The sequence below is a fragment of the Cygnus olor genome, chromosome Z, assembly GCF_009769625.2.
Source record: "Cygnus olor isolate bCygOlo1 chromosome Z, bCygOlo1.pri.v2, whole genome shotgun sequence".
NCBI lineage: Eukaryota > Metazoa > Chordata > Aves > Anseriformes > Anatidae > Cygnus > Cygnus olor.
The window spans coordinates 18,419,567-18,444,795 of NC_049198.1; the positions used below are offsets into that span (position 1 = coordinate 18,419,567).

Genomic DNA, 25,229 nt, shown 5'->3' on the forward strand with positions numbered 1-25,229 from the left:
TTGAATTCCATCTTTTTGGTCCAGAGTCATCCAGCAATACTCTGAAAGCTACAGACTCCAGACAAGATCACACATGGGTATAAATGTCTTGCTGTGTCTGCATGTGGGATGGAGAACATACGATGCATTTGAAAGAGAGGGGCAGAAGAATGTCAGAATAACTACTCTGAAGGAAAAAACTGAAGGAAACCATGCACCAGCAATTAAGACTACTGTGATGCAACCTCCAGGCTAATAATACTGCATTATCTCCAAGGCTGCAAAACAAATCCAAGGAAATCATCATTTGATTACACAGAGCATAGTCAAGGAATTAAGTAGAGAAAAGGTTCTGTACTTGAGGATCTGCTTAACAGCTAAAATATTCCATAGTTTCAAGACTTAGGTTTCTGTAAGTGTGAAGATAAGTAAGAGTTTTCTATTGAGATTAATTTCAGTACCTCAAAAATAGCTTTCCAATTCTTGTCCTATAAAAATTAAAGTTTGCAAAAACTAAAGAAAACCAACACCTTCTGCATTAGATAATAACCTACTGAAGTTATGAGAAAATTTATGCTTTAATGCTCATGTTAGTTCTCAAATAAAAAACAGCTGCCCATGATATGGTGCTTATTTTAAAAGCAGACACAATTACAGCTAGGTCTCACTTGATAAAATATTTTCTTACCCCTAATGTCATATCACAGATTGACAGTCTATGTAAAAGCCTTACTTTCTATACAGAAGCGCTATCACTTACTCAAAGTTCTGTGTTGTATTTTCATTTAGCAGTTTCAGAAACAGCAGATCCAAGCTCTAATTAAGAGTCACACTGGAACAGAGGACAAATAAGGCCCTCAATTATGTGTAATTACCTGTAATGGAGGTCCATTGCCTCCTTCACAATACGAGTCCATCTTCTTCAAACTGTTCTGTGCTCCACATCCTTTTCCCCCTTTCTCTTCAGCATAGGCTTCCACTGTTTTCTATATATTTTATATATATATATAAAATATATATATATATATTAGTGGAGTAACTTCCACTGTTTTCTATATATTTTAGCCACAACGAACCAGTGCTTTATTAGTATTTGTTACCTACCCAGGACGTTAAACTTTGCAAAGAAGGATGGAGACTTCAGATTTAGCAGGGGCAGAAGAATGGCAATCAGGTAAAACGGTACTGTTTGTGATTTGTTCCACCACACCTCAAAGAGCTCAAAGCCTGTACTGTTGCCAGAAGAAAACACCATACTCCCGTTCTGTGGTGTGTGATCACCAGCAGCACTTGGGCAAATGACTGGAAAGGAAAAAAAAATATCCCCAGATTAAAAGGATTTTACATGCACAGAATTTTCACAGCTAAGATCCCGTAATTTCTGGAGTGTGTTTTACCCCTGGGAATAGGATCACTCAAAAGCAGTGGTTCAACAATGCAGATCCTAACTTCTAGTTGTTTCCTTATGAGGGGTTCAGTGCTAAGATTTCACTGCTAGGCACGTTGTACTTCAGGCTGACAAATGCCACTGTTTTTTCAGCCAAGCACAACAGAGACATACATTTGTTTGTAGCCTGAATTGTAGAATAGGGTAATCCTTCAGGGTCACATACCCTCCTCACCTGTGTCCAATGCCTACAGGCACCTGCACAAATTGAGTCATAGCAGTGCATCTCCTCATTTGGCTATATACTTAGCATTATGATCTGTCCTTGCACACTGAAGTAAGATTATATGAACCAATGCAAGAGCATCTGTCTACAGAAGAGCCTACATGAATGCATAGTGCCCTGGGAACACACGAACAGGATGACAAGAAATCTACAACTACCAATGGCAGGTCTAAAACTCATTTACCAAAGCAAAACACCCCATCATCTTGGTGCCATGCCAGGTGCAAGTAAGTCACAGCAGGAAAATACAGCAGAAGCAATTTAAGATGTACAGCCATAATGCTGCCAAAAGGGAATGTCACACTTGTTACACAGTGGCTGATCAATGGCAGCACTTGGACAAGTGACTGGAACAAAACCAACCAACTAAAACATCCCCTTATGAAAATGTACTTATTTGCTTTTTGTTAAAATCAGCAATTCATTCTAACACATCTACAGAGTTATCTGGTGAAATATGAACCTGTCTTATGCTCTTAGTTTCTTCCTTCAAATCTTGGCATTCCACGAAGCTTTAAAGCCTCCCTCCCACACTGGCTTCATGCCTGCTCCATTGCAAAGGCAAAGGTGTATTAAGCGTTCTATCAAGCTTATTGAGACCATTATGTGATTTCCAGTTTTCTTATTTGCTTTCTCGCCTTTGCTTGTAAGGGGATTGTTTCACAGACTTTGCAAAATGCTTTGTTCTTGGTCATTTCCTTGGTATCCCCAGGTGCCCTGCCATGAGTAATTTCAGCATCCAGCAGCCCTTTATTTTGTGCAGCAGCTGCATTAAATCTTCTGGTCACTGAAGGATGCTGTGGAATATGGTTACCTACTTTGTCTCTAACTTACACCCCTGCTGCCTAAGAATGGGACAAAACAGCTGAAGCAGGAGAGAGCACAAGAGAAAGAACACAGCAGCAGCTACTGGTGCCTTGCCGGTAAGGACTGCACGAGAAACAGGATTCAACTTTAGCTCAAATGCAAATCAACTGGTTTGTCTGACTCCAAACAGCTGCTCTCCAGAAACACTGCTACAGCTAGTGTGATGCATAGCTGTATGGCTAGTTGTGAAATGTTTCCCTATTCTCACAACTGCCTAGCATAAAGAAAATTTTCTGCTTCATAACAAAGAACTACACATCCAGTTTCTACAGAAAGGCAAAAAGATCAGATACTGACAATGTACAAGCTCCTGCCTTCACTGTGCATTATTTTCTGCCTGCTTGAGAACTCTCAACAGCTTTCTTCAAACTTGACTGAAGTTTCTTGCCCTAGTTGTGCACGTCAGACTTTCCACAAAAAACAAGTGGACACTCCTGGAGTTGGACAGTTGTTTCTTTCTGTGTTCAGCAGTTAAAAAAAATGCTTACAGCTTTTTTAAAATAAAAATGTTCTTGCAGAGCTAGTGAACAGCAAAGACACCCCAGCCAAGAATTTTCTACAGGATACAGATCTGCTGCGCCCCAGTTTCAGGGTGCAAAAGTTAAAATTCCTTAAGGCAATTCTTCATTGTGCAACAGCTAAGAAGGCTAACATTCATGGTTTTTAGGAGTACCTACCTGGGTATACACAAACTTGTAATTTGTCTTGCCTCCCTCCTCCCCTGCTGTTTTGTTTTGTTTTAAATTATTAAGCTTTCTACCTGTGTGGTTATTTGTAGCAGTAAAAACCCCAGATGGAAAACACTGTTTTTTAAAAACAAAGCTATAACTTATGCTATACACTTTATAACTGGAACATGGTTAAAATCTACACATGAAAATGAGCTGATTAGCCTTTAAACTCCCTCCTCCCCGAACCAGGAAGCACAATACTAATAAATGCTTCCTACCTTTGTTACTTCCATTTGTGCCAGGAACAATATCTGTTATGTTAATATCATGAACATAGTCTAAAAAGAAAAAGAAAAGGAAAATTGTATTATCAATGTCTCAGTCCTGCTATCAGGCTCTTAGCTGTTGTCTTAAAAAAAAATTGTTAAGGAAACATTTTTGAAAATGACATAGAGATGCAATACAACAATTAGTACTCCCTACCAAACTCAGATGGATATTCTAAAACCTTCTTTTAAAAGTGTTTTGAAGTAGCCCCTCACTGCACTACTTCTTCCTCGACAGCCCTGTCCATCTATGAAGTACCCTTGCATTCCCTCTCAGCTGCTAACTCCTGTTCTTCCAACACACCTTTACACGTCCCAGCTCTTGCACAGTAAGTTAGTGAGAAGATGCAACTTGCAACCAGTTTCCTTCAGAACAGAAAAAAAAAAAAAAAAGATTCATACAACATACCCTTCACAACCTTAGTTTCCATACAATACTGTATGGAAAAAACTTCCCCTAGTCATTTTTTTCTAATCTTTTTTTTCAGAAGAGGCTCTGAGGGATGTTTTTTTTCATATTGTATTTTATGTAAGGGCTTCTCTGGAAAACGTTTTAAGTCTCACTGTCTACAGTCACTTCTCATAGTATTTTGTTTCAAGCATACTCCTGTGCTACCATACAGCTCTGCCACATCAGATATTTTCAAGTTGCTGCAACTTGACTAGTATGAGAGTGTTGGACAGCAGTTTTCTTTTATTTACATATATACACACATGCACACAGAAAATGCCCATCAGCCTGGAAATTTAATTAGTGCCTCCCTGGTTAAAATTTGCTTCTGCTGCATGTGGGTGTATTGTGTACACAGAAAATCACTTGGGGAAGTAGGCCTCCAATTTTTAATGCAATTAAGAGCAGATTGTTTCTCATAACGAAAGCAAAAAGCCTTGTGGGAAGAAAATAATTTTATGTATCTTCATTTTGATTTACGATGCCCTGAATCACTATTGAGTCTCATACTTATTGATATCAGTTCAGTGTACAAAACAAAGAGAAGATGTAATTAAAAACACTCACCACCTCATCACTTCACCACTGTTTTGTATTGCTACTTAAAGAAAGTAACTACTGTGAAGCCATCAAAAGAAAGGACAATTCTTACAGAATTAGAGCACTTTAAAATTAGTTATAGATAGATAAATTATGTGTCCTCTGTACATAAAAGTGTTTTAGAACTAACAATTGCATTTGTGGTTTTATTTCTATTTCATAAAACAAAAACAGAACAGAAAAATGGGTCACCGCTGTAAAAAGGCAAAAAAAAAAAAAGCATATCATATTAGGCTTACTGTCCTTGCATTCTGTACACGCTACCAATTTCTAGACCATCCTCCCTCATGATATCCATTTGTTCCCACATAAATTGTGCATGTAAATTTTTGAAAAAAGTCATCTGAATGTACTAGAATCAAATACAGTATCCTGCTTAGGATAGCTTAGAAACACATGGCTGGAAGATGCCATTGGATCAAACCTCCATCCTATTACCCATTTTACAGCTTTGTAACTGAATAGCCACAATGAAAGTTAAGACAAAAATCCAATGATTAAGGTTGTCACAGAGCAAACGACTTGAGTAAAAACACTACAAAAACTATCTTTAAGCGATAAAACAACATGCCAGACTCATGGGATAGAAGATTATTATTATTATTATTTTTAATTTAGAATAATCTTGGATTAAAATGTTAACCTTGTTAAAGAAAACCAAACTCTACAATGGAATGGCCATAAGAATGTATGAATTAGGTCAGCAGTAATATAAACCAGTTTTTAACCAATAAGGTAATGTGTGTCCTTCAGGGATGGTGGGAACTCTGCTTAGGGGGAATAAGTATCTGTGCAGTTATTTGCCTCAAAAGAGATTTATTAATTACCTTCAAAACAGAAACTCTTAAATCTTAGTTGTGCTATTCAACACCATGAGTCAGATTTTCAAAGCTCTCAATTCCATCATTTTATTCCCACAACTCTACATACCTAATTGATTGTATCCACAAAAGCTTGTGTGTCTGTGCACGTACAAGGGTGTAACTAACCACTGTTTTCTTTTGTAGCAATGCCAGACTAAAAATTTTCTTTCACTGTCTTACAGATCATCATCCCTTCAGGGATGCTGGCAGAAATGGTCTATATGGTAGCACTGTAACTGCATTTGCTGAAATCTAGAATTAAACTAGATTTTCTTAGGTGGAGATCTTTTTCATTAACCTGGATCATTTCAACATGTCATCATATGGCTCATCTGTCATATGGCTATTCAAATAGTTACACCAGTGCAAACAAGGAGGGGGTGAAAATACAGAGTGGAAACATGCAAGCCGATTTGAGTTTGGAATGTTTAATTTTAAGCCCACCAAAGAAAACACATTATAGAAACTGTATCAGAAAGCCTGATTATTCACTTGGATGCCAGATAACTGGTACTTTGTCTTTCATTAGAAGCACACTTCAAGAGAGATTGAGAAACTGACCTTGAAACCATACATGCTTATGCCCCTAACTCCACACACAGTTACTTATTTTCACTTGACTTTTCACAAAAAGTAACAAAATCAAGATTAAGTAAACTGGACAATCCTTTCTCAGAATAAAGCAAGGTCTTGAACTTTAAATGAGACAGCTGTAAACATTAACCACATATTAATACTTACTGTATATAAACTTTCCTGTGTTGAACAGAAAGTTGGACATAAGCACCCAATAAACAACCATGGCTCCAACAAGTGATACCATAGAAAATAAGAGGCTTGTCCATTGACCAAAAGATCCAAAATAATACTTGCAAACATCTGGGAATTCCCAGTTTGAGGTATCTATTAAAGCTGAGGAAGATTAAAAGAAGATACAAATTAAATAAAATGTTATATTAGGGTCACTGGAACTATTCATAAAAAGATGTAACTTTTTCAGAATAATCTGACAAATTCACAGTGCTTCTATGGGCTAAGAAGAGTGCTATTAAATTGAATGTATAACACTCATTAGGAAATACTGTTCTGCTTCAAACAGGCTACTACATTAATATTGCTTGTTCTACACAAAGCTGCCATACAACTATTCTGAGTACTTTCAGAAGCACTGGAATAAGATGCAAAATGCATGCATACATTTGCAACTAAAGCCTTTTGGAGGAGTTACAGCAGAGCTGGCCAGACCATGAAGTGGTCCTGAACAATATCCTAAAATGAGCTGTCACAAGCTGGAGTAGATGATCTTAACTGCCATTATTCGAGCAAATAAGGTGGTAGTTTATGCAAAAAAGCACCAACTACAAGAGCTGCTAGATGATCTTTGAACAATAAAAGCGCACTCAAAGTAGAACTGCTGTCAATGAGGCACTCATACATGAATTGCAACCAACACAGAATGCAGAGTACGCATGCATTCAGTTGTGCACATTTTAGAGACAGCAGTATTGCAGCTTTCAGATGGCTAAATGATGATAAGGACCTCATTCCATTCTAAGCAGAAACAGACTTGGAAAGTTTATTTTTTTATGTACAAACATTAGGGTAGTACAGACATACAAGACAAGTATATGCAGCTACAGCCCATGTTGTTCCAGTGTAGAAAACAATCAGAAATACAAGCAGAGAACTGGACAGAGTTTATGGAGAAGTAGGGGACCCTCTAGTTCCACAAGTCCCTAAACAATAAATAAGCATCTGAAATTTTGCTTGCTAAGAGTTTGGGTTTGGTTATAAAACTTACGTCCCAAGGAACTGAAGAAAATTCTAGTAAAGAAGAAAATAGTTTACAGAGCTTAGATTCAGATTCCAAAAGGAAGGACATTCAAAGGAATAGCTTTTATTTGCTGGTCAGATCTAATGAATAGCAGTGATAAAGAAAAACTAAAAATCTATTAGATCTATTTATTTCACACTTCATGGAAATATTTGCATTATGAAACTTGGCATTTCTTACGTATCATTTTCCGTGACTTCACTACTCTGTAACAGCAATAAAGTGTCAAAAGGCCCATCAGTAAGATGAGAATGATTCCAGAAGTAAATCCCGCCTGTTAAGAGGGAAAAATAGTTTACTATGTATCAGTAAGACTATAGAAAAATGAAGAGCAAGCAATGTTGCCAAAAGCATTTTCATAAGCATACATTTTTCATAGCTTTACCTGTTTTATCCCCCATGGAATACTTAATATAGATGTACCCATCATAGTATTCCATATCACAAATCTAAGAGGAAAAGAAAAAAAACAGTGAATGATTTAAAAAGAACTCTTATTCCATACTATCCTCTTAGACAAAATTGTTACACATACTATAAAAAACATTTACAAAAATGCATTTTCTGGCTACTGTATGGGAAGGTGCTTAACATACATTGTCACTATACTGGAGTTTTTACCATAGCCATCTGTGCAACTGTCAACTCTAAAAGCAGTTCCTAATGGACTGTAGATGTAGATTTCATCTGGAGCTGGAAGTACATGATCAGGAGCAGTCTAACAAATGGATGAAAAATAAGAATTATTAGTAGCACCAAAATAACTATTAACCCAAATACAGCAAGTCAACCATTGCAGAACAAAATATTTCCATTAAAGTGCATTTTTAAAGAAAAAAAAAGGTGGACCACATTATTTTTTTCAGGCCACTAAATACAGATCCTTGGAATCTAACTACGTAACAGAAAAATAGTTTTTCTTCTGCAAAACATCCATAACATACAGAGAGTTTAATCACTGCAGCAGTCCACTCCTTAAATCCCCCCATAAACAAGTACACGTCTGGGCAGCCTGGACCTCTCTTCCAAAATTCATACTGTTTGTATCTTTTCTTGGATGGTAAAGACATCGCACAACAAGTTGATCACGACTTGTGATAACACAAGGCCTTGTTAAGGCACTCAGCTACTAGGTATTTACTTCAAAGCAAGCTACAGAGTGATTATCCCTCTACATTTATTTGTGCTTTTTTTATACAACTAGGTTGTGGAAGAACCAACATGCTGGAGACCACTCAGTTAATGTGACCCTGTGTTTGCCTTACCAATGCCCTGTCTGTAGGAGACGTGAGCCTGCTATAATAATGAATCCGCTTATTCATTGCTGAAGCTTCGTCAGTGACTCGTTGCATGTCATCATTCACACTGACTATGTTTGTAGGCTCCACATGAAATGGTCTAAAGGAGGGAAAAAGACAAAACAGAAAGGAGATGAAAACCCTTAACAACCTTGTAATATGAGAGGTAACATATAATTCAGAGCGCAGCTTAGAATCACTCTGGATGGATCTGTCACTCACTGAAACAAAGCACATGCGAATCCATCACTGCCATGAGAGAAACTGCGATACATGAAAGAACCATGCCTTTATATTATCCATATTAAAATGGCGTCTTGCGCAGGTTCTACATGGCAAACTAACATCAAAATTCAGACCTAATATCCAGTCCATTAGTTCTCAACAATGAGTCACAGTAGAACTACATGTTAATAAGCTTGGCCAAGCTTATTAGTGTTTATAGCTTGCGTTGCCAGAACTAGTGATGAGGAATAGAGCTAGAAACAGAAGGCGTGAGAATGCAGAAATAGAAAGAAGACAGAGAAAAAGAGGAATGAGCAGTGGTAATGAGGACCAGCTAAAAAAAGGCTGGAAGTAATAACCTAGCCAAAAAACACTGTATAAAATTGTGTTTAATGGGGAAGGAACCAAGCCCAAATCAGCCAATATGATCATAATTATTTTTAAACCAAAGCAACCAGGAATGGAATTTGTCAGAGACACTGAACAGCAGATGTCCATTTTCAGCTCTGAATCACCTCCGGATTTCCTTTCAAATTTAATTAGATTAATTACAGAGAACAGGATTTTCACTCAGCAAGAAGTCCTACAGTTCAGAGATACACTCTCACGGAGATGTGCAGCATGCAGGTGATCTCCCTGCCCTCTTCTCTACTTACATGTTAGACTGTAGGAATGGTCCTAGCCCCTGAAGAATGCAGCCACATGCCCCAATTTTTTCTTTGCATACACATACGTATGGAGCAAGCAGAGTGAAAACTGCAGTTCCTCCTGCACTGCTCCCAAAGTTACAACACAGAAATATAGAACCTAATCAAAATACTGCAAAGATTGCAGGGGATACTGGTGACCTGTAAGCCTTGCTGCAGATTTTTTGGGTTTTGTTTTTCCTTTCACCTTTTCATTCCTAAAGGGATATCAACATCGTCCTGATCTTCCTCCAGGCAGATGGTTAAATGACTTAGAAATAAACAAACAAAAAACCAAATCAGAACCCACAAAAGTAGATATCTCAACATGTTTCACGCTACCAATGGCAAAAATCAAGTCAGCAATAAATCCAGCCATTTTACCTGTAATACCACCACCTATTTGAATTGACTGTTTTGAAGTATGCATTTCTGGCTCCGACTACAAAAGAACTTTGTCAGCCCCTCCTGCCACAGCTCTCAGTAAAGTGACAAAGATCCCATTCTCCTTTCCTGTGAATCATTAAGCATTTGCACCATCACACTATCTTCTAGATGGGAAGAAGAAAAGGAATACAGCTCTGAAATCAGTTGTGATATCTCTGAAAAAATTGATGGTAGGTCCTCAACTTTTAGCATGACTTCATTCCTGTATGCTTAATAGGTATCGCCAGTATGAGTAACGGGAAAAATGCAAACTAACAGAAGCAGAAAACAAAGAAAAATAAATTTATTCTCTACAAATTATAGTAAATAATTATTTCCTTTAGCTTAGACATCACTAATTCTTACATCTTCCTTCATCATGGAAAAAATTGCTTAGACTTGCTAAATCATTTCCGATATACTGAAATGAAAGTGAACAGACTTTCAATTTTTAAAAAGTTCCCAACTGACTTTTTTTAAATTTTTTTTAATGTTCACAAAATGAAGGGGAGAATGATGATTTTGTGTGTGGACTTCTGGGGTGTTTCTATAACCAATTAAGAGACACACCACAACTAAACAGGAATAAATTTTAAGCAATAGTTTTAGTGCTCAAGCCTGAAGCACACATAGGTAATTCCATAGGTATGTAACAAACAGAAATGCTCATGGACTGTCAGCTCTGAAGGACTTAACTTGCTTTAGTTCAAAATTTATTGGGCTGATCCAATCATTGGACACTGCTGAAAAATATTTCATTAGAAGAGCTAAAATAAAGATTGTAGTTATGAAAACAGGAAATGTAATATGTTTGAATGCCTCCCCAAATGAGTTCTCTGTCGTTTTCACTGACATATATTATGGAATAGAAAGTATATTTTGCTAATTATACAGCAGCTGCATAGTATAGTATAAAAAGCTTCATGAGGACTACCTCTTTCCTACCTCAAGTTAATAGTGGTACATTCCCTAAATCTTCCCTTGCTAGTGTGAAAAAGTTACATTGAGACGAAGTCTACATTTTGTTTCAAAGCAGGCAGACCTCTGGCAAAGACTTCTTTCAGCATGGTGATCAACAGCTGTTGACATGGCCATCCAAGAAAATTCTTCCAGACTGGAAGACAGTGAGTGATTATTTTCTAAAGCAAGTTAAAGCCACAGAAAATTTTGAAGGTGAAACAACATAAAACATGAATATGACATTCTATTTTATGGTGAAAGCACTACTGTTTGTTAATAACCAAATATCAAGAAAAAAAAATTGACATGTAGCAAAGATGTTATCTGTCACTAGGTGAAATCTCTTTCTTTAAAGAATTTCTTATTTTCTTCTGTATTGTGAGCATAGTCTGGATTGAACAAGCAATTCGGGATGCGATCTTCCTCTCTGACCTCCACTAGGAGCAGGTAGTGCTCTCTCTAGGATCAAGGCCACTTCCCAGCCCCAGTTATCCCCAGATCAAAGACTGGCCATACTACAAACTCAGACATGTTTGGGAAGCTCTCAAAGATTACCCTGAGATTTTCAAAGCCCAAGGTAGGCAGGATACAGTCTGGGCTATATTTTGTCAAACTCTTTCTAGGGACCTTAAGTCTAGCACTCAAGCGGTCTGTACATGCAGGCTTCAGCAGCTGCAACAGATTCCTAGAAAACTTTCTGATTTACACGTACAATCACATTATACCACTCATGTGGCAACACAAATATGAAAAGGACGAGGGCCAATGTAATCTGGGGGAAGGGAAGAGGTTACATGACTGGAGGCTGTGATGATTAATGCAGAACAGTGCAGACAATTAAAATGCACTGAGATAGACTACAGTATCCAATGAATTTATTACATCCACACCAACAAACACAATAACAACTTACATTTCAATAGCTAGCCTAAAAAACAATGCTCTTTTTAGCAGGACAAACACATCAGTAAAACACAGCTGTTTTCCACAACAGAATGAGTACAGACAAGAAGCAGGATCCCATACAGGAGGTCCACACCTCCCAAACATTAGCCCCTGCACATGTACTTCAGAAACCATCCCCAGCAAACCTGCAACTACACTCATCTGCTAGTTATTTCTCACACAAAGGAACACAGTTAATGAGAATCTAATGCTGGTCTATGAAGGAGAGAAGAGGGCACTTGTCCAAACTTCCTCACAACACGATCTTTGGTAGCAATTCCTGCTAGCAAATATAATGAAAAAAAGCGCTCATAATTAAGACTGTTTCCAAATACTGTGCTGTGTAAACTTCCAGTGTTGGATTTTGAAAGGTGGCAAAGAACACAATAGGAAAATTTTTTTAGCAAGCCACATACAATCTTGCAACTGCTAGCATGTCTAAAGGTGCTACATCTCATTTCTAGACATTTTCAGAAATGTACTGTAGTTTGCAGAGCAAAGAAGGAGTAGAGCAAATACCTACCTTACCCTGTCACTGAAATATTTTTAAACATCAAACAACTGTTTCTGGGCATCTGATCAAAAGCAGTTTTCTGAGTATTAAGCCCTTATAACATATTTTTTTTATGTCATTGTGTTTTTTAGCTCTACATGATGGTACTAATACCTTTAAACTAGGCAAACTTTTCATACCCGAATAAATAGGAAACAAACAAACAAACAAACAAACAGAAAACGCATTGGAGGATGCAACTTCTTTCCACTCCTCCAAAAAGACCAAAAGAATCTACTATAGCTTATTACACTGATTTCTTTGACTACACAGTATCAAAAATCTATCAGTTACTTTTCACGGATTTGAAAGGATTATTGTACTGAGATAAAGCTGGCAAATTCCTCTGTCTGTTGTTTTACTTAGTCACCAAATTATTATAGGAACTTTATATATGGCACAGAAGAAACTAATGAATAAAACTGGTTCACCATCGTGGAAATAAAAGTAAGAAGCAAATGTAATGAATCTATATTCATAGATTGCTATTTCTTCCTTAATCAGGAACCATCTCCTACCTGTGTAAGAACACTACAGATGTTAGTGCACTTACCTTGAGGAAACCAATTAAAAGAACACCATTGACTTGATTTCTGCCATTCTAAGCTAATTTGTAAACTGTATGCTCATGGTGTATTCTATAAGGTCTTTACTCTCTTGGAAAAACTCAACTTTTTCCAGGTTCTTAATACCATTGTCATTATTATGACCAGCACATGACCATACAACTATCTGGAAGTATTTGATGGCAGCAGAACCAAAATAACCCTTCAGAACTCAATACTAAGTCATCTCTCTTGCTCAGAGGATATACATTCTAGTTTAACAAATAAGGAATCACAAGCTTTTCCATATCGCATTGCAAGCACTGTTATGTCTTCTCTGTCAAAGGTAAAGCTCTTCTACACTACTCTTACAACAAGTAAGAAGTTTCATAATGAGGCATTGTTGGAAAGTAGTAAAATTAGGAATTAGTAAAAATGCTAGCAATAGAGAAAAGTGAAAAGCAAGCAATGGAATAAAAAGATCACGTGGGTTTGGAGAAGTAAACGTATGAATGCAGAAACTGTAGCTTTGTAGAGGTTAGTCCCTAACACTGTATACCTTTTTGTAAGTTAAGAGAAATTTGAAGATGAAAAGGAAACACTTTTGTATGAAAAAAGCTTCTCTGACTGCCACCTACAGACACTGTTTAAGTTAATTTAACAACTTAATTTCACCTACTGATCTCTCCTACATTGTGGGAAAACATTATGGGACTTCAAAAACGATTGAAAAATAAAACAACAGGGAAGAAGTCTTGATCTTCTCTTATCAGGGGGCATTGTTACTTTCTTCATATGCAAAATAAGTTTTTTCATATGCAAAACATCAGATTGACAATAAGTAGGTTTGAAAAGCAGTAAGAAGAAAAAAGAAACTCCTGTCCCTTGAATACAATAAGCATCAATAAGCCATTGCAATGAAATTCGGCCTTTTAAAAGGCCCTACAAAATGGCCAAACACACCTAATAGGGTGTGAGTAATTCAGGTCATTGTGAAGAACAGTAACACCCTCTTTAAGAGGATTAAATGTAGCTTTGTATTTTCACCAAAATACGAAGAATGCTATACAAAATAATTTACAACTCTAATAAACAATTAGTTTATTGTTCTTATGTAAACACTGAAAAGCATGCCTTTCAAAAATCCAACATCCTCCAAGCCGTTAAGAAAACCAAACTATGTAAATGCAGTCAAACCTAAAACAGCCCAAGCAAAGGGGGAGAATAGCATCAAGAAAGGCAAACAGTGATTATAAGCAAATCACACAGAACACTTCAACAGCAACCTCAATCAAAGCAAAAATAAGGACCCTGAAAATGGGTGTTAGGGGACCACACAACTATGCCTGATCACAGATTCTAAAAAGCAAATTTAAAAAAGAAGCAAACTAAGCAGAGAACATCATGTACTACTATTGCATTTGTGCTGTCTGATGCTTGTATGGATGACAAACCTCTCTCCCTCGAGCTGTGATTCCTTGAAGCTCTAATGAGCAAGCCCCTCCAGTCACACTCAAAAGACTACAAAGCCCCGATCACTGCTCTGATTGTGCCCAAGGCAGACCGTGATGGCCTATTCTTCCCCATTCCTTTCTCAAAAGATTGTGCCACCTCTTCTAATATGCAGAAATGAAGTTCAGCACTGTTTGGCACCACAATGATTTCTGCGCCCTTCTGATATCCCAGGTCTCGTGCCCTTCATTTTTTGTGCCTCTGCATGCTTGGAAGACAAAGGATCAGGCTGTACTAAAGAGGAGAAAGGACTTTGAGGAGGCACAAAAAGGACAAAGAGGATGGATCTGCAAAGCTGGAGGTTGTAGAGGTGGGAAAGTAATCCAAGAATACTTTACTGCTTTTGGGGAGGAAACTAAATGCCATGTGCTACAACCTTTTATGAAGTTGAGTCTCCAAACTTAAGAAATCACAAGGAAAGTAAAACACACAACAAGAAATCAACACCAAACCTTACTTTTGAAAAGTGGATCTTGGCATTTCGATATATCGCAAAGGTGCAAACTTCTCCCTTTACACTGATATCACTGCACCACCTGAAACCCTTTGCTCCTCCAACACAACAAATGCCTGCTTTAACATGAGGAGCTCCCAAAATACACATAAATTGGCAATCTTCCTATGCTGGGTGGGCCATGAGGGGCTCAGACTGCACAGGAAGAAGATAAACCAAGAATTCATTTTGCACAATTCCTTTTCCATCTTGAAAGTACCTTACTATTTTCTCATCTTTACATATACTATTCTGTACTTGCACACACCTGTATTTCACTCTTCCTCTGTGCTAACTCATACCCTTGTCCTCCCCCTCTCCTCCTTCCTTTGCTCTCAGAGAAACAAGAGATTGTTTAGCCCCTGGCTAACACACACATGGGCTCTTACTGCATACAAAATTTACCCACCCAGGCTGAGACAGCAGGAAATCACTATCCTCAAGAACTCTTGCTGAAGTGGCCACCAGTAAAAGGATTTTGTATACAACAGTGCCATCTTCAGCTTCTTCAGGAAGACTGCACTACTGAAATATGACACTGGAGGCAAATAGAAAATAAAAGAGGCAGAAGAGAACAAACAGGGTCCAAAAGGTAGCATGGGGCTATTCCGTTATGTAAAAATGTGGAGCGGGTGTGTCCAGCAAACTTATGAAAGGCAGTTCCCACTCTGATTTCAGTTTTGGTTCCAGGACCAGCAACAACTCACAGAACTCTTAACTGCAACAGCAGTGGAAGTCTCCCACCCTGACCTCCTTTGGGGAATAGAGCTGTTCAATTCTATAAAAACATGCAAAATTACTGCTTAGCTAGATAAATACTATTTTTTGCAGGCATGCCAAAAAGGATGGGCTGCTGTATTTTTCATATTTACTCAATCTCAAGAAATTCTATAGCTTTCCTAAAAACAATAGCCATCACTATTTCCTCAATACAAGCAAATAATGTATTCCTCTAGTATTACCTATGGAATGCACACAAAGCCATTTACACATACCAACAGCTATTTATCTACAGCATCTGGCAAGCTTTCTTGTGTAGTCTCAACATTTCACTTCGTTGTGCTAAATAAAAACCATCACACGTCAGTGTACACACACTGTATTCATTCAGTTATTGAAAAGCATTTTATAAACCACATGCAAAATTCTAATTGAAGCACTCTCCTTGAAGTAACATCAACTGAAAAGTCTTATTAACAAAACAATAAGCACATCTCTTCATCCAGTGCTTGGAGGTAATGTCATATAGAGACAAAACAGGAACTATTTGTATTCAGACACTGGATTCCAAATGTTAGTTTTCTGTCTTCATAGGATTCTGTTGCTAGAAGCAAAGATTAAACAACTCTTTACTACATAATCATTCTGTATGCTCAGTATTTGTCATACCTTTTGCATTTAAAGTCTTCTGGATTAAACTGTATATTCATGATTCCATAATTGCTTTCATCGCCTCCAACAGGAATCAAGAGAGGTTTGGTGTCCTCTTCCATATTTGATGGATTCACTTATTTTTTCTAGATTTTGACAGTTATTCTAATCTAAAGAAAGGAAAACAGAAAAACGCAGTTAAGTAAAACTGCGTACCTGTTATGAATTTAACAATGGCAGAATCCCACAGAAGCTTCAGGAGATCCTGAGGTGAAAACAAACAGAAAGTCCATTTAATTTGTTGCTTAAGAATTCTCATTTCATAATGCAAACATCCCAGGTTAAGTACAGAAGTCACAATATTTTTATAACATACTACCTATTTAAGTGGTCAATATACCACTGTGCTCTGAATTTCTGTTACTACCACAACAGGCAATATAAACTAAAGCATTATGCTGGATACTGTCTTTATGTTGGGACTGAAAAGTTTGAAAAATGCAACGCTCAGAATCTGTATTTCTTTTGAGCTACCGTAGCTAAGAATCAAGCCCACCACGTGGAAAGTAATGTTAAGTATATTTGTATGTAGGTCTTATTCTATAATTTTCGTGAGACTCCTTCCCAGTCCTTACTGCCCCACTTTAAGACCACTGTGATTTTTAAGAGAGTTGTATTTCCAATTTGTAACAGAACAGCTGAGAAAAATTTATCACAGTTATTAGAGCTATTGTTTCAATAATTTACTTCAGACTTTACAGCAAATACATATGCAGTTTTCCGGTGTACTTCTCATAACAATAATAAAGATCAGATTATAGCAGTCTATCATGTTCAGGCTCCTTGAATTAAAGGCAATGAGTGGTTTAATAATGCATTAATAATTAGGTGTTGTATGCATTAAGAGCAGTCCTAAAAAGCAGACTGCTTTTAAGCAAATGGAATTCTATTTGCTTAAACTGAATTGCAGACCTCACAAGGGACTTGCTGTGGTCTCATGTTCAGCTGAACAAATATAATGGCTTTAACAGCTCTCATCCCTGCTACTGCCTGAAGAATTCCTCACATATGAAGAAAAATGGTAGAGGTATCTGCTTTTTTAGGGGGACTGTTTCCTGATTTTTTAGTATGTTAGACAGGCTGATGGAAAGATGGATGGGAACTAGAGCTGGCAGAAGGAAGGATGGCACAGGATGGTAAGACAGAATGAGGTAGGTATCATCCTTCTACATCTGAAGGAGAGGATCAAAAACAAAGGAGAGCTAGCAATTTTCAACTGAGTTGACTCCCAGGGGCCAAATAGCTGCCATTGCTAAAGGAGGCGTGCAACGATGGTGAAGAAACACATGGGATGTTGAGGGGATGCAAAAGCACGAACATTGGTTCAAGCTGCCATGGAAGCACATTTTAGAGAACAGGCTTCTGTTGTGCGCTGAGCACAGGTGATAGCTCTCTATTCTCAACAGGAGGTAACTACTGGAGGCTCCAGTTTCACGGAAGTGCTGCTGAAAACACTAGTCCTGCCCTTGACAGCACAAGGGCATTTGCGTGATCCCCATGTTTAACTGGACTGGGAAGACTGATCCAAAAGAAAATTAACCATGCTTTCCTGTGTTTTAAATTTAGACCAGTTTTAAGCCTGGGGCTTGTTGTCCAGCTGCACACACGTACATGCTTGTACAAAGTAAGGGGCTGATGCCATTTCACCCGGAACGGCTGACACTTCCCTCATGCCTTCAGCATACATGCCACTACAGCCCAAGATACGAGAGACTTGAATGAAGTTTTAGTTTAAATGCATTATTTTGGCTTGTTCATTTTAGCTCTGTAAGAGGTCGTAAGGAGTGATCAGTGATAATAAGACAATTGTGCAAGCCTTCTTTGCAGTCCCTGGTAGCATCACCTTTTTCCATTTTTGTCGCACTCTAGTTTACCCTGAAGTCCTTTCCTTCTACAGCATTGTTGTTAGTTCTTCGGCTTTAGTTTGAATGTCTTACATTCTCTTTTTCTTCTAAACTCTTCTGGTGACTCTCAGCTTTCACATTCCTGCTCGTTTCTTCTCTATTTTCTGCCTCCTCTACACTGTCAAAATTGCTTTCCAAACCTGTCTTTACCAACCACTGTTTTCAACGAGATTTCTTAATTGACAGCAATATTCTAATTTCCTTTCATGTGACATACTGTTCCTTTCCAAATCCCATTTACAGCTTCCCTCGTTTATTTATTTCCTATTGATTTCCCATAATTTTCTATAGCTTTTAGTCACCTCCTTTCTCCGTGCTGATTACCTTTTATGCTTTGCACACTCTCACAGTTTAATTCATCTCAGTGCACATCTACTTCCTCCAGCAGCTAACTATTTCTGAAAGAAAACTGTGGGCCCCAGAGATTTCATCCACTGCTACAACTATCCACCTGTTCCTCTGCCATTCCCAAGCCCTTCTGTATCCTTCTGACTGCACCTCAAGACAAGTTTTTATGGCTTTATTTTTTGCTTTTATTGGTCATTTCTAGAGTTTACAGCTTCTTTCTTACTGTGTAAGATAGTAAGCATCAGGTGGAAGATGGATAATCCTGTACAGTTTTTTTATTCCATTCTATTGTCTTTTCCAGCTCAACATTCTGCATGCTTTTTATGAAGAGGCACACACCCCCATCTCTCAGAAGCTGAGATCCCTCACTCCTGCATTCTGCAGCCTCTTTGTTTGAGTTTAAATCACACTCTGGATTTAGCTATAAAAACGCAGATGAAAATTTAAGTCCCTAGTGGCTGGACTGAAACTGGAAATAAACTCAAATCTCAAACTCTCATTAATGTTTTTAGCTAGAACTTTCCAGAAGACTGCGTTACTGAGATCCCTTCCTTCCCCAGGGCCCAGTTTATGGTGTGGATTAAGAAGACATTAAAGGCTAATATAAGAAACAGCTCTGAATTAAGATACTGCTTCCTTAAAACGTCCCTTAAACAGTGTCTTTGTGCTTTGCAATTCAATCTGACAAATGCAGAAAACACTGATCAGCAGTCTGACTTCCTCTGCACTATGGCTACAAAGAACCCAGAACATTTTATAATATTCCATAAAGAAAAATAGTCCCTTCAAGACACGGCATGCAATAAGTTAGGCCTGAAAGCATGATTTTGGGTTAAAGCATTGTTTCTTATTTGTCTCTTAAGGGCCTACTTAAAAGCTGGATTGATGAAAAGGGTTTAAAAGTGCTTATTGTTCAGAACAGATAGGTGAAGCTTATGACTAGCAAATTAATTACTTCACAAATAGATACCTTATGTGAGGACTGTAGCTGGAACCAATGTAGCTTTAAAGAAAACTGCAGGCAAAAGAGTAAAATGCAGAAAAATGAACCTGATTAACCTTCTTTTTAACTAATTTTTAACCAGTATCTCCCTTTGGCTGGATTGTATTCTCAATAAATATTTTTAATACACAGGATAGAGCCAGTTATGCTACCTGGACTTATTGCTTGACACTTTCCATTACAATAACCACTTCTCACCTCCTTACTTCGCTAGTGTCCTAGTTATCTATCTAAAGCTTTTTATACTAGATATTTGATCTCTGCTCAACTAATTCTGGAGGCTTATCTTTTAAAAACCTGTTATATGACAGGTTCTGTACACAGTCTTCAAATCTTACAAGGAAGACTGGGAAATAAAGCATAAAGAATTATTGCCAAAAATCAAAGCTGCGTAACAAACTTCATCCTGTTTGTGTATCTTATGGTACACTGTGGTCACAGTTTTCACGTGGCCACTGCTGCATTCTGAGAATTATAATGGACCTCTGGGAATTAATGTATAGCTGCTTGGAAATGGAGACAATAGCTTTAAGGACACCTGACTCATTTGTTATCACACTGGAAGAGGTAAGAGAAAGACTGAAAAGTTTCAGGGAGTGAAGACAAGGACCCAGCAGACTCATAACCTTCAATCTAACCTGGTAGCTGTGCTGTGACTTGGTCTTCTTTGCACTGGAAGACAAAACCACGTTACAGTTTGCTTGTATTGCGAACCTAAGCTTCTATCTGGTTTGTCTACAGGCATGTGTATCAATGTTTTAAGGTGAGAACCCACCTGGACAGGTTAGTACAGACTTACAGCCCAGGCTACAGAAGAAGGTTACCAAACAGGTTTATGCCACAGCCGTCACAAAACCGTGTTAGTCAGTTATCCTAGTCATCCCACAAGCACAGACTGTGCTTTGCTGGTTTGTAGGACTGCTGTTCACCAAAGAACTCTTCATGGAGGGCAGGTGGAAGAAGGCAGAGAAGGGAACTACTATCACAGCCTCCAGAGTGCCATCGGGGTGCCAGCACAGCTGGAAATACTGGCAAAACAGCATCTGCAGCTCTGAGAGCTATTTATACAACAGCTCCATGTCAATGAAGGTGAAGTTGCTACACAGATGCTAGCACTGGTTCTGCAATAATTTCTTTGTGTAGAAAGGAGACCCAATGGACAAGCCATCACAAACAAAGCCTTAATTCTTAATTTGGAAGTCATGCATCTTAAATTATCAGAGACTTAAATCAACTTTAACTTGTTATTTTTTAACTTGCTTAATTACAACTAAAGCCTTACAGAAGCAATTTTGCCACCAAAAACTGTTCTTATGGTTATGCACAGCAGTAGTTTCCTTTGCTTCGAGATATCTAGTGGTTCCTTTAAGTATAGCTCCCTGACAACTAGATTTCACAAATCAAACTGTGACAAGTTAACCTGTTTCATTCTTATTTAAAGTCATTACTCTTATAACCCCACCTCACAATCATGATTTAAATACTACAATCCACTAATACAAGTATTTACTTCAAATAAGGAAAATGATTTTTAAAAGTTCTACTTGGCGTGACATGGTCTTCTGTTAAATTCTGAACTGATGAATGGATGAATAAAGGTCATGGCATAAATCTAAAGTAAACTGCAGGCTATGCACATAGAAACTGTGAGAAATAAGCATGTTGTACACCGAAAAACAGGAACTTCAAAGTAAGACAGAAGAGTTTCTTGGTTCCTTTTTTGGGGCAATAGGCCCTAGCTTGAAAGGGACTGAAGAATGCTATACTGCTTCTAAGACTATAAGCATACATTCAGAGCCCCTTAAAACTGGCACAGCTTGCCACAAGTTAGCTTGTCCATACTCTCCTAGATCTGTATTGGTTGAAGATGATTAAAATACATAACAGAGGTAAATTAATAACTGCTTTGGTAAAAAGCACTCTTGTCGATACAAACTGCACTGTCGTTGAGCTCCTACGTACCTTGGGCAGAACCACTGACAGATGATACCTACGTAAAATTAAAAAGAAATGCAACGATAACTTGTCTTCAACAATTAAAGCCTTTGTTACTTGCATATAGGCGTTCGCGTGAATTCTAAAGACATAGGTATAGGAATGCAAACAACGTTAGCACCTTCGTCCTTTATCTCCGTTTCTACCACCACCCTTTAAAAGGGACCGGGGCCCACGGGCTCGTTAGGACTGATTTAAGCTCTTCCACGATTTACGAATCCCCCGAAAGGCCTCCACGCCCAACACAACGCCCGCTGCTCGGTTACGTTTCTCCTCCGCGGGCTTCGCGCTGGAGCCGGGCCGCGGCCGGGCGGCTCCCCCGTGACCCCCATGCCGCCCGCCCTCCTCCCGGCACACCGGGCACGCCGGGCCGCGGCTCTCGGCCGGCCGGCACCCGCCGCTCCCGCTCTCCCGACGGCCCCGGCTCGGCGCCGCTCCCCTACCTGCGGCGGCAGCGCTCCGCGGCGGCGGCGGGCAGCGGGCCGGGCCGGGCCGGAGCCGGGCTGCGCCTCCCGGCGTGCCGGGCCGCGCAGTTCCGCAGGCGGGCCCGCGGCGGAGCCGCCCGAGCGCGGCCGGGAGGAGGGAGCGGGGCGGCGCTGGCAGCGGGGCGGCGCTGGCAGCGCCCGGCTGGCTGGCGGCGGTGCCGGCCGAGGAGCGGCAGCAGCAGCAGCGCGCCGGGTCCGGCCGCGAGCGCCCTGCGGGCCGGCGGCCCCGTGGCTGCACCTCCTGGGCAAAGGCCGCGGCGTGGCAGCTAGCCGAGCCCCTCTGCCCGCAGGAGGCCTGCTGCTGCCATTTGGGACACGTGCTGTATGTAACGAAACGTGTCCTGCGCCTTGCTGCCTTCTCGGTTAAGCGAGGTATGGATGCACGTGCAGGTACCAAACGGCCCTGAAAAAAAAAAAAAAATCGGACTTGTTAGCGGCAATTGGTCAGGTGTCCGTTGCTAGGGTAGTCCCAAAGGGGGGAGAAAAACGAGGAAACCCTGAAGAAAATAGGGAGGCCTGTAGCTTGCGTAGTCTTTCTATAGCTTGTGTGGTCTTTTAGCTCACAGAACCATCGAATCATCTAGGTTGGAAGAGACCTCCAAGATCACCTAGTCCAACCTCTGACCTAACGCTAACAAGTCCTCCACTAAACCATATCAGTTGGAAAATAAGGAAACAGAGAGACAGGTACATTTAATACTGATTCAAAACACAATGGTTATGTATAATATAGCACTAGTGCTCATAGAAATTCAGTGTTTTAAAATCCCTTTGTTGTTGTTACTCCTAGTTAAATCAAGTTGGGTATATGTCCTTTTCATAGTTCAGACACTGGTCAAAGCAAAACTGTAGGGATTTTTATAGCTCACGGTAAGGGAAACTGCTGAATTGCATTGCATGTAAGGAAGACAGCAGAGATAGCTTCCCCACGTGAGAAAGATATTTCAAAGCAAGCTAGACACCAACAGCCTGTACTCCTTCCTCAAGCACAGCCCAAGACAGACTGCATGGCTAAGCAGCAGGACTATTCCTGTGAGAAAACTGCTGCGTAACCTGAATTTCAGACCGCAGGAGGAAATGAGGCAGCAGAGACTACCACCACCCGTCATCACCCTGAAATTCGGCTGCATGCATGCAAGCTGAGTCAGACCAAAACTTCTACTTTGTGTAGTGCAGAAAACTCACTGTCACCTTTTGCACCTGAGCCACCCTTAAAATGCACCTTCTGGATATTTGAAGATTTTGGTCAGGTAGTCAGGAAGTCCAGGCTCCTGCTGCACTTGAGTCTGAAATGCAATGCGAACACCACATGCTGGCACTATGAAGTGAATAAAACTAAAACACACAGAAGCAGAGATGTAACTTTTCCAGCATGCGAGAAGCTAGTCTTACCCTTGCAAGGCTGCCTACTATGTCCTGTGCTATGAAAGACTTAGATAGTTATAACCATAGAAGATATATGGTTGCATTCTTGGTCATTAATTAGTCATTGAGTTATGCTAGGAAAAATGTTTTATTGCAACAATTGATTTGCCAGCAAGCAAGCCTAAGAGAAGTTTAGTGATTCTCCTGCCCCCTCATAAAAAATGCTGCCAACAGCTGACTTTACAAAAGTGCATTTCATAACTGCCTTGCAGTATTTGTGTTGGGGCTATCTGTTCTGGTGACACATAACCTTCTGGGCAAAGCATGTCTTTTGCTTCATGTCTGGGTAGTGTCTAGGAAAATGGGAACTTAAATTCATTTAGTATCTCTTGATACATCTGTAAGACAAAGAGAATATTAAATATAGCTATTAATAAGAGATCTGTGAAGCACTATGTTGAATCACCTATTGATTTATCTTTAAGGCATACTTTGCTCTGCAACTGCAGTTGTAAGATAATAGTAATATGCACAAATTCATAAATTGAGGCATTACAGAACTTTACAGTACATGAATAAAGATTTTTTTCCATCATTGCGGCCATAGTCGTTGTCATCTGGCTAATAAAATTACTGCTTTTTTGTTGTTGGTGGTGTTGGTGGTTTTTTTTTTTTAACTAGATATTTATATTTCTCAAGATGTCTTTCTAGAAAAAAAAATGTGATAGCATAACAGGATATCTATATTGAACACCATAAACTCTTTTAAATGTTAACTTTTTTTTTTTTTTTTTTTATGGGTAAAGAGAAAGCATGCCTTATATATAAGTAAAACCAAGAATTTAACGTTGGTATAATTTAAATCTTAAGAACCTGATCATTATTAGCCCCGGCCTAATTTTTACACAGAAAGAAAGAAGGAAATTGTTATGCACACACTTACTTTCTACCTAACCCTTTTCCTGGTGTCATGAGAGGAGTGTATCCAAATCTCCCATTCAGAGAATTACAGAGACAGCGTAGCTTCTCTACAACAGAAGACATTAAAGTTCTCAAACAGGCATTCGGTTTTTCAGATAGCTTTTCAGACTTGAGGAAAATAAATTGAACGTGGTATAATAGGTTAATGAGGATATATCACATTCATGGAATGGTTTTAAGCTTTTCAGGATGAGTACTGCTATATTATTCCACAGCTATACTGTTCAACTCTGAAGAAGTTACAGAGATGTGTAGTGCATCAGCAGGTAAGAAACACGAGCAGAAATATTGGAGTACTTGCCAAGGTTTTTAAAAGATGCAGTGTACTGATACAAACTCTATCTGTGCTCTTCCGTACTTCAACAGACAAACAGCTCCTGAGCCAGGATTTCAGCCCTCCTGGCCTCTACAAGTCTGGTGTAAGGACAAAACTTTGGGAATGGAATCTTCATGTTTTATTTTGAAAACGTACAGCCTGTCTAACCTAACTTTAGCTTAAATGAGGTAATTAAGTATTTAGTTCTAGCGAAGGGGCAGGTTGCCTATTAGCTGTTGTTTCAAAAAACCAACCCCCAGGTACCAGGGGACAACCCATTCCCCAAACGCCAACTGCTCTCTTGAGAGGCTCGGGGGCAGCCTTCACCCTCCCCTCCCCCACAGGCAGACATCACAGTGACCTAACGACCCCAGCTAACGGCCGCCCCTAACGGCCCTAACGGCTGACACACCCCAGCCCGCCTCGCCGGAGGGCGAGCGCGCATGCGTGGCGCTGGCGACCGGCTCTCCTATTGGCCAGCGGGCGAGGCACGT

The 25,229-nt window shown here is 39.4% G+C and overlaps 1 protein-coding gene across 2 annotated transcripts in view; it reads right to left on the minus strand.

Annotated features, from left to right (window-relative positions):
* Positions 1 to 22,152, minus strand: part of SLC38A9 (solute carrier family 38 member 9) — a 42,975-nt gene extending 20,823 nt beyond the window's left edge. Inside the window, exons 1-10 of one of the 2 annotated variants that reach the window (XM_040542278.1) lie at positions 22,032 to 22,111; positions 16,297 to 16,448; positions 9,682 to 9,744; positions 8,530 to 8,662; positions 7,861 to 7,982; positions 7,650 to 7,713; positions 7,445 to 7,538; positions 6,172 to 6,342; positions 3,469 to 3,528; positions 1,084 to 1,281 (exon numbers count right to left, since the gene is read on the minus strand). In XM_040542278.1, the coding sequence (XP_040398212.1) occupies positions 1,084 to 1,281; positions 3,469 to 3,528; positions 6,172 to 6,342; positions 7,445 to 7,538; positions 7,650 to 7,713; positions 7,861 to 7,982; positions 8,530 to 8,662; positions 9,682 to 9,744; positions 16,297 to 16,400 (1,009 nt within the window). In that variant the 5' untranslated portion in view covers positions 16,401 to 16,448; positions 22,032 to 22,111. Of the gene's footprint in view, positions 1 to 1,083; positions 1,282 to 3,468; positions 3,529 to 6,171; positions 6,343 to 7,444; positions 7,539 to 7,649; positions 7,714 to 7,860; positions 7,983 to 8,529; positions 8,663 to 9,681; positions 9,745 to 16,296; positions 16,449 to 22,031 lie in introns of both variants that reach the window. The other variant, XM_040542280.1, reaches the window with a different exon arrangement.
* Between the last annotated feature and the right edge of the window lie 3,077 nt (positions 22,153 to 25,229).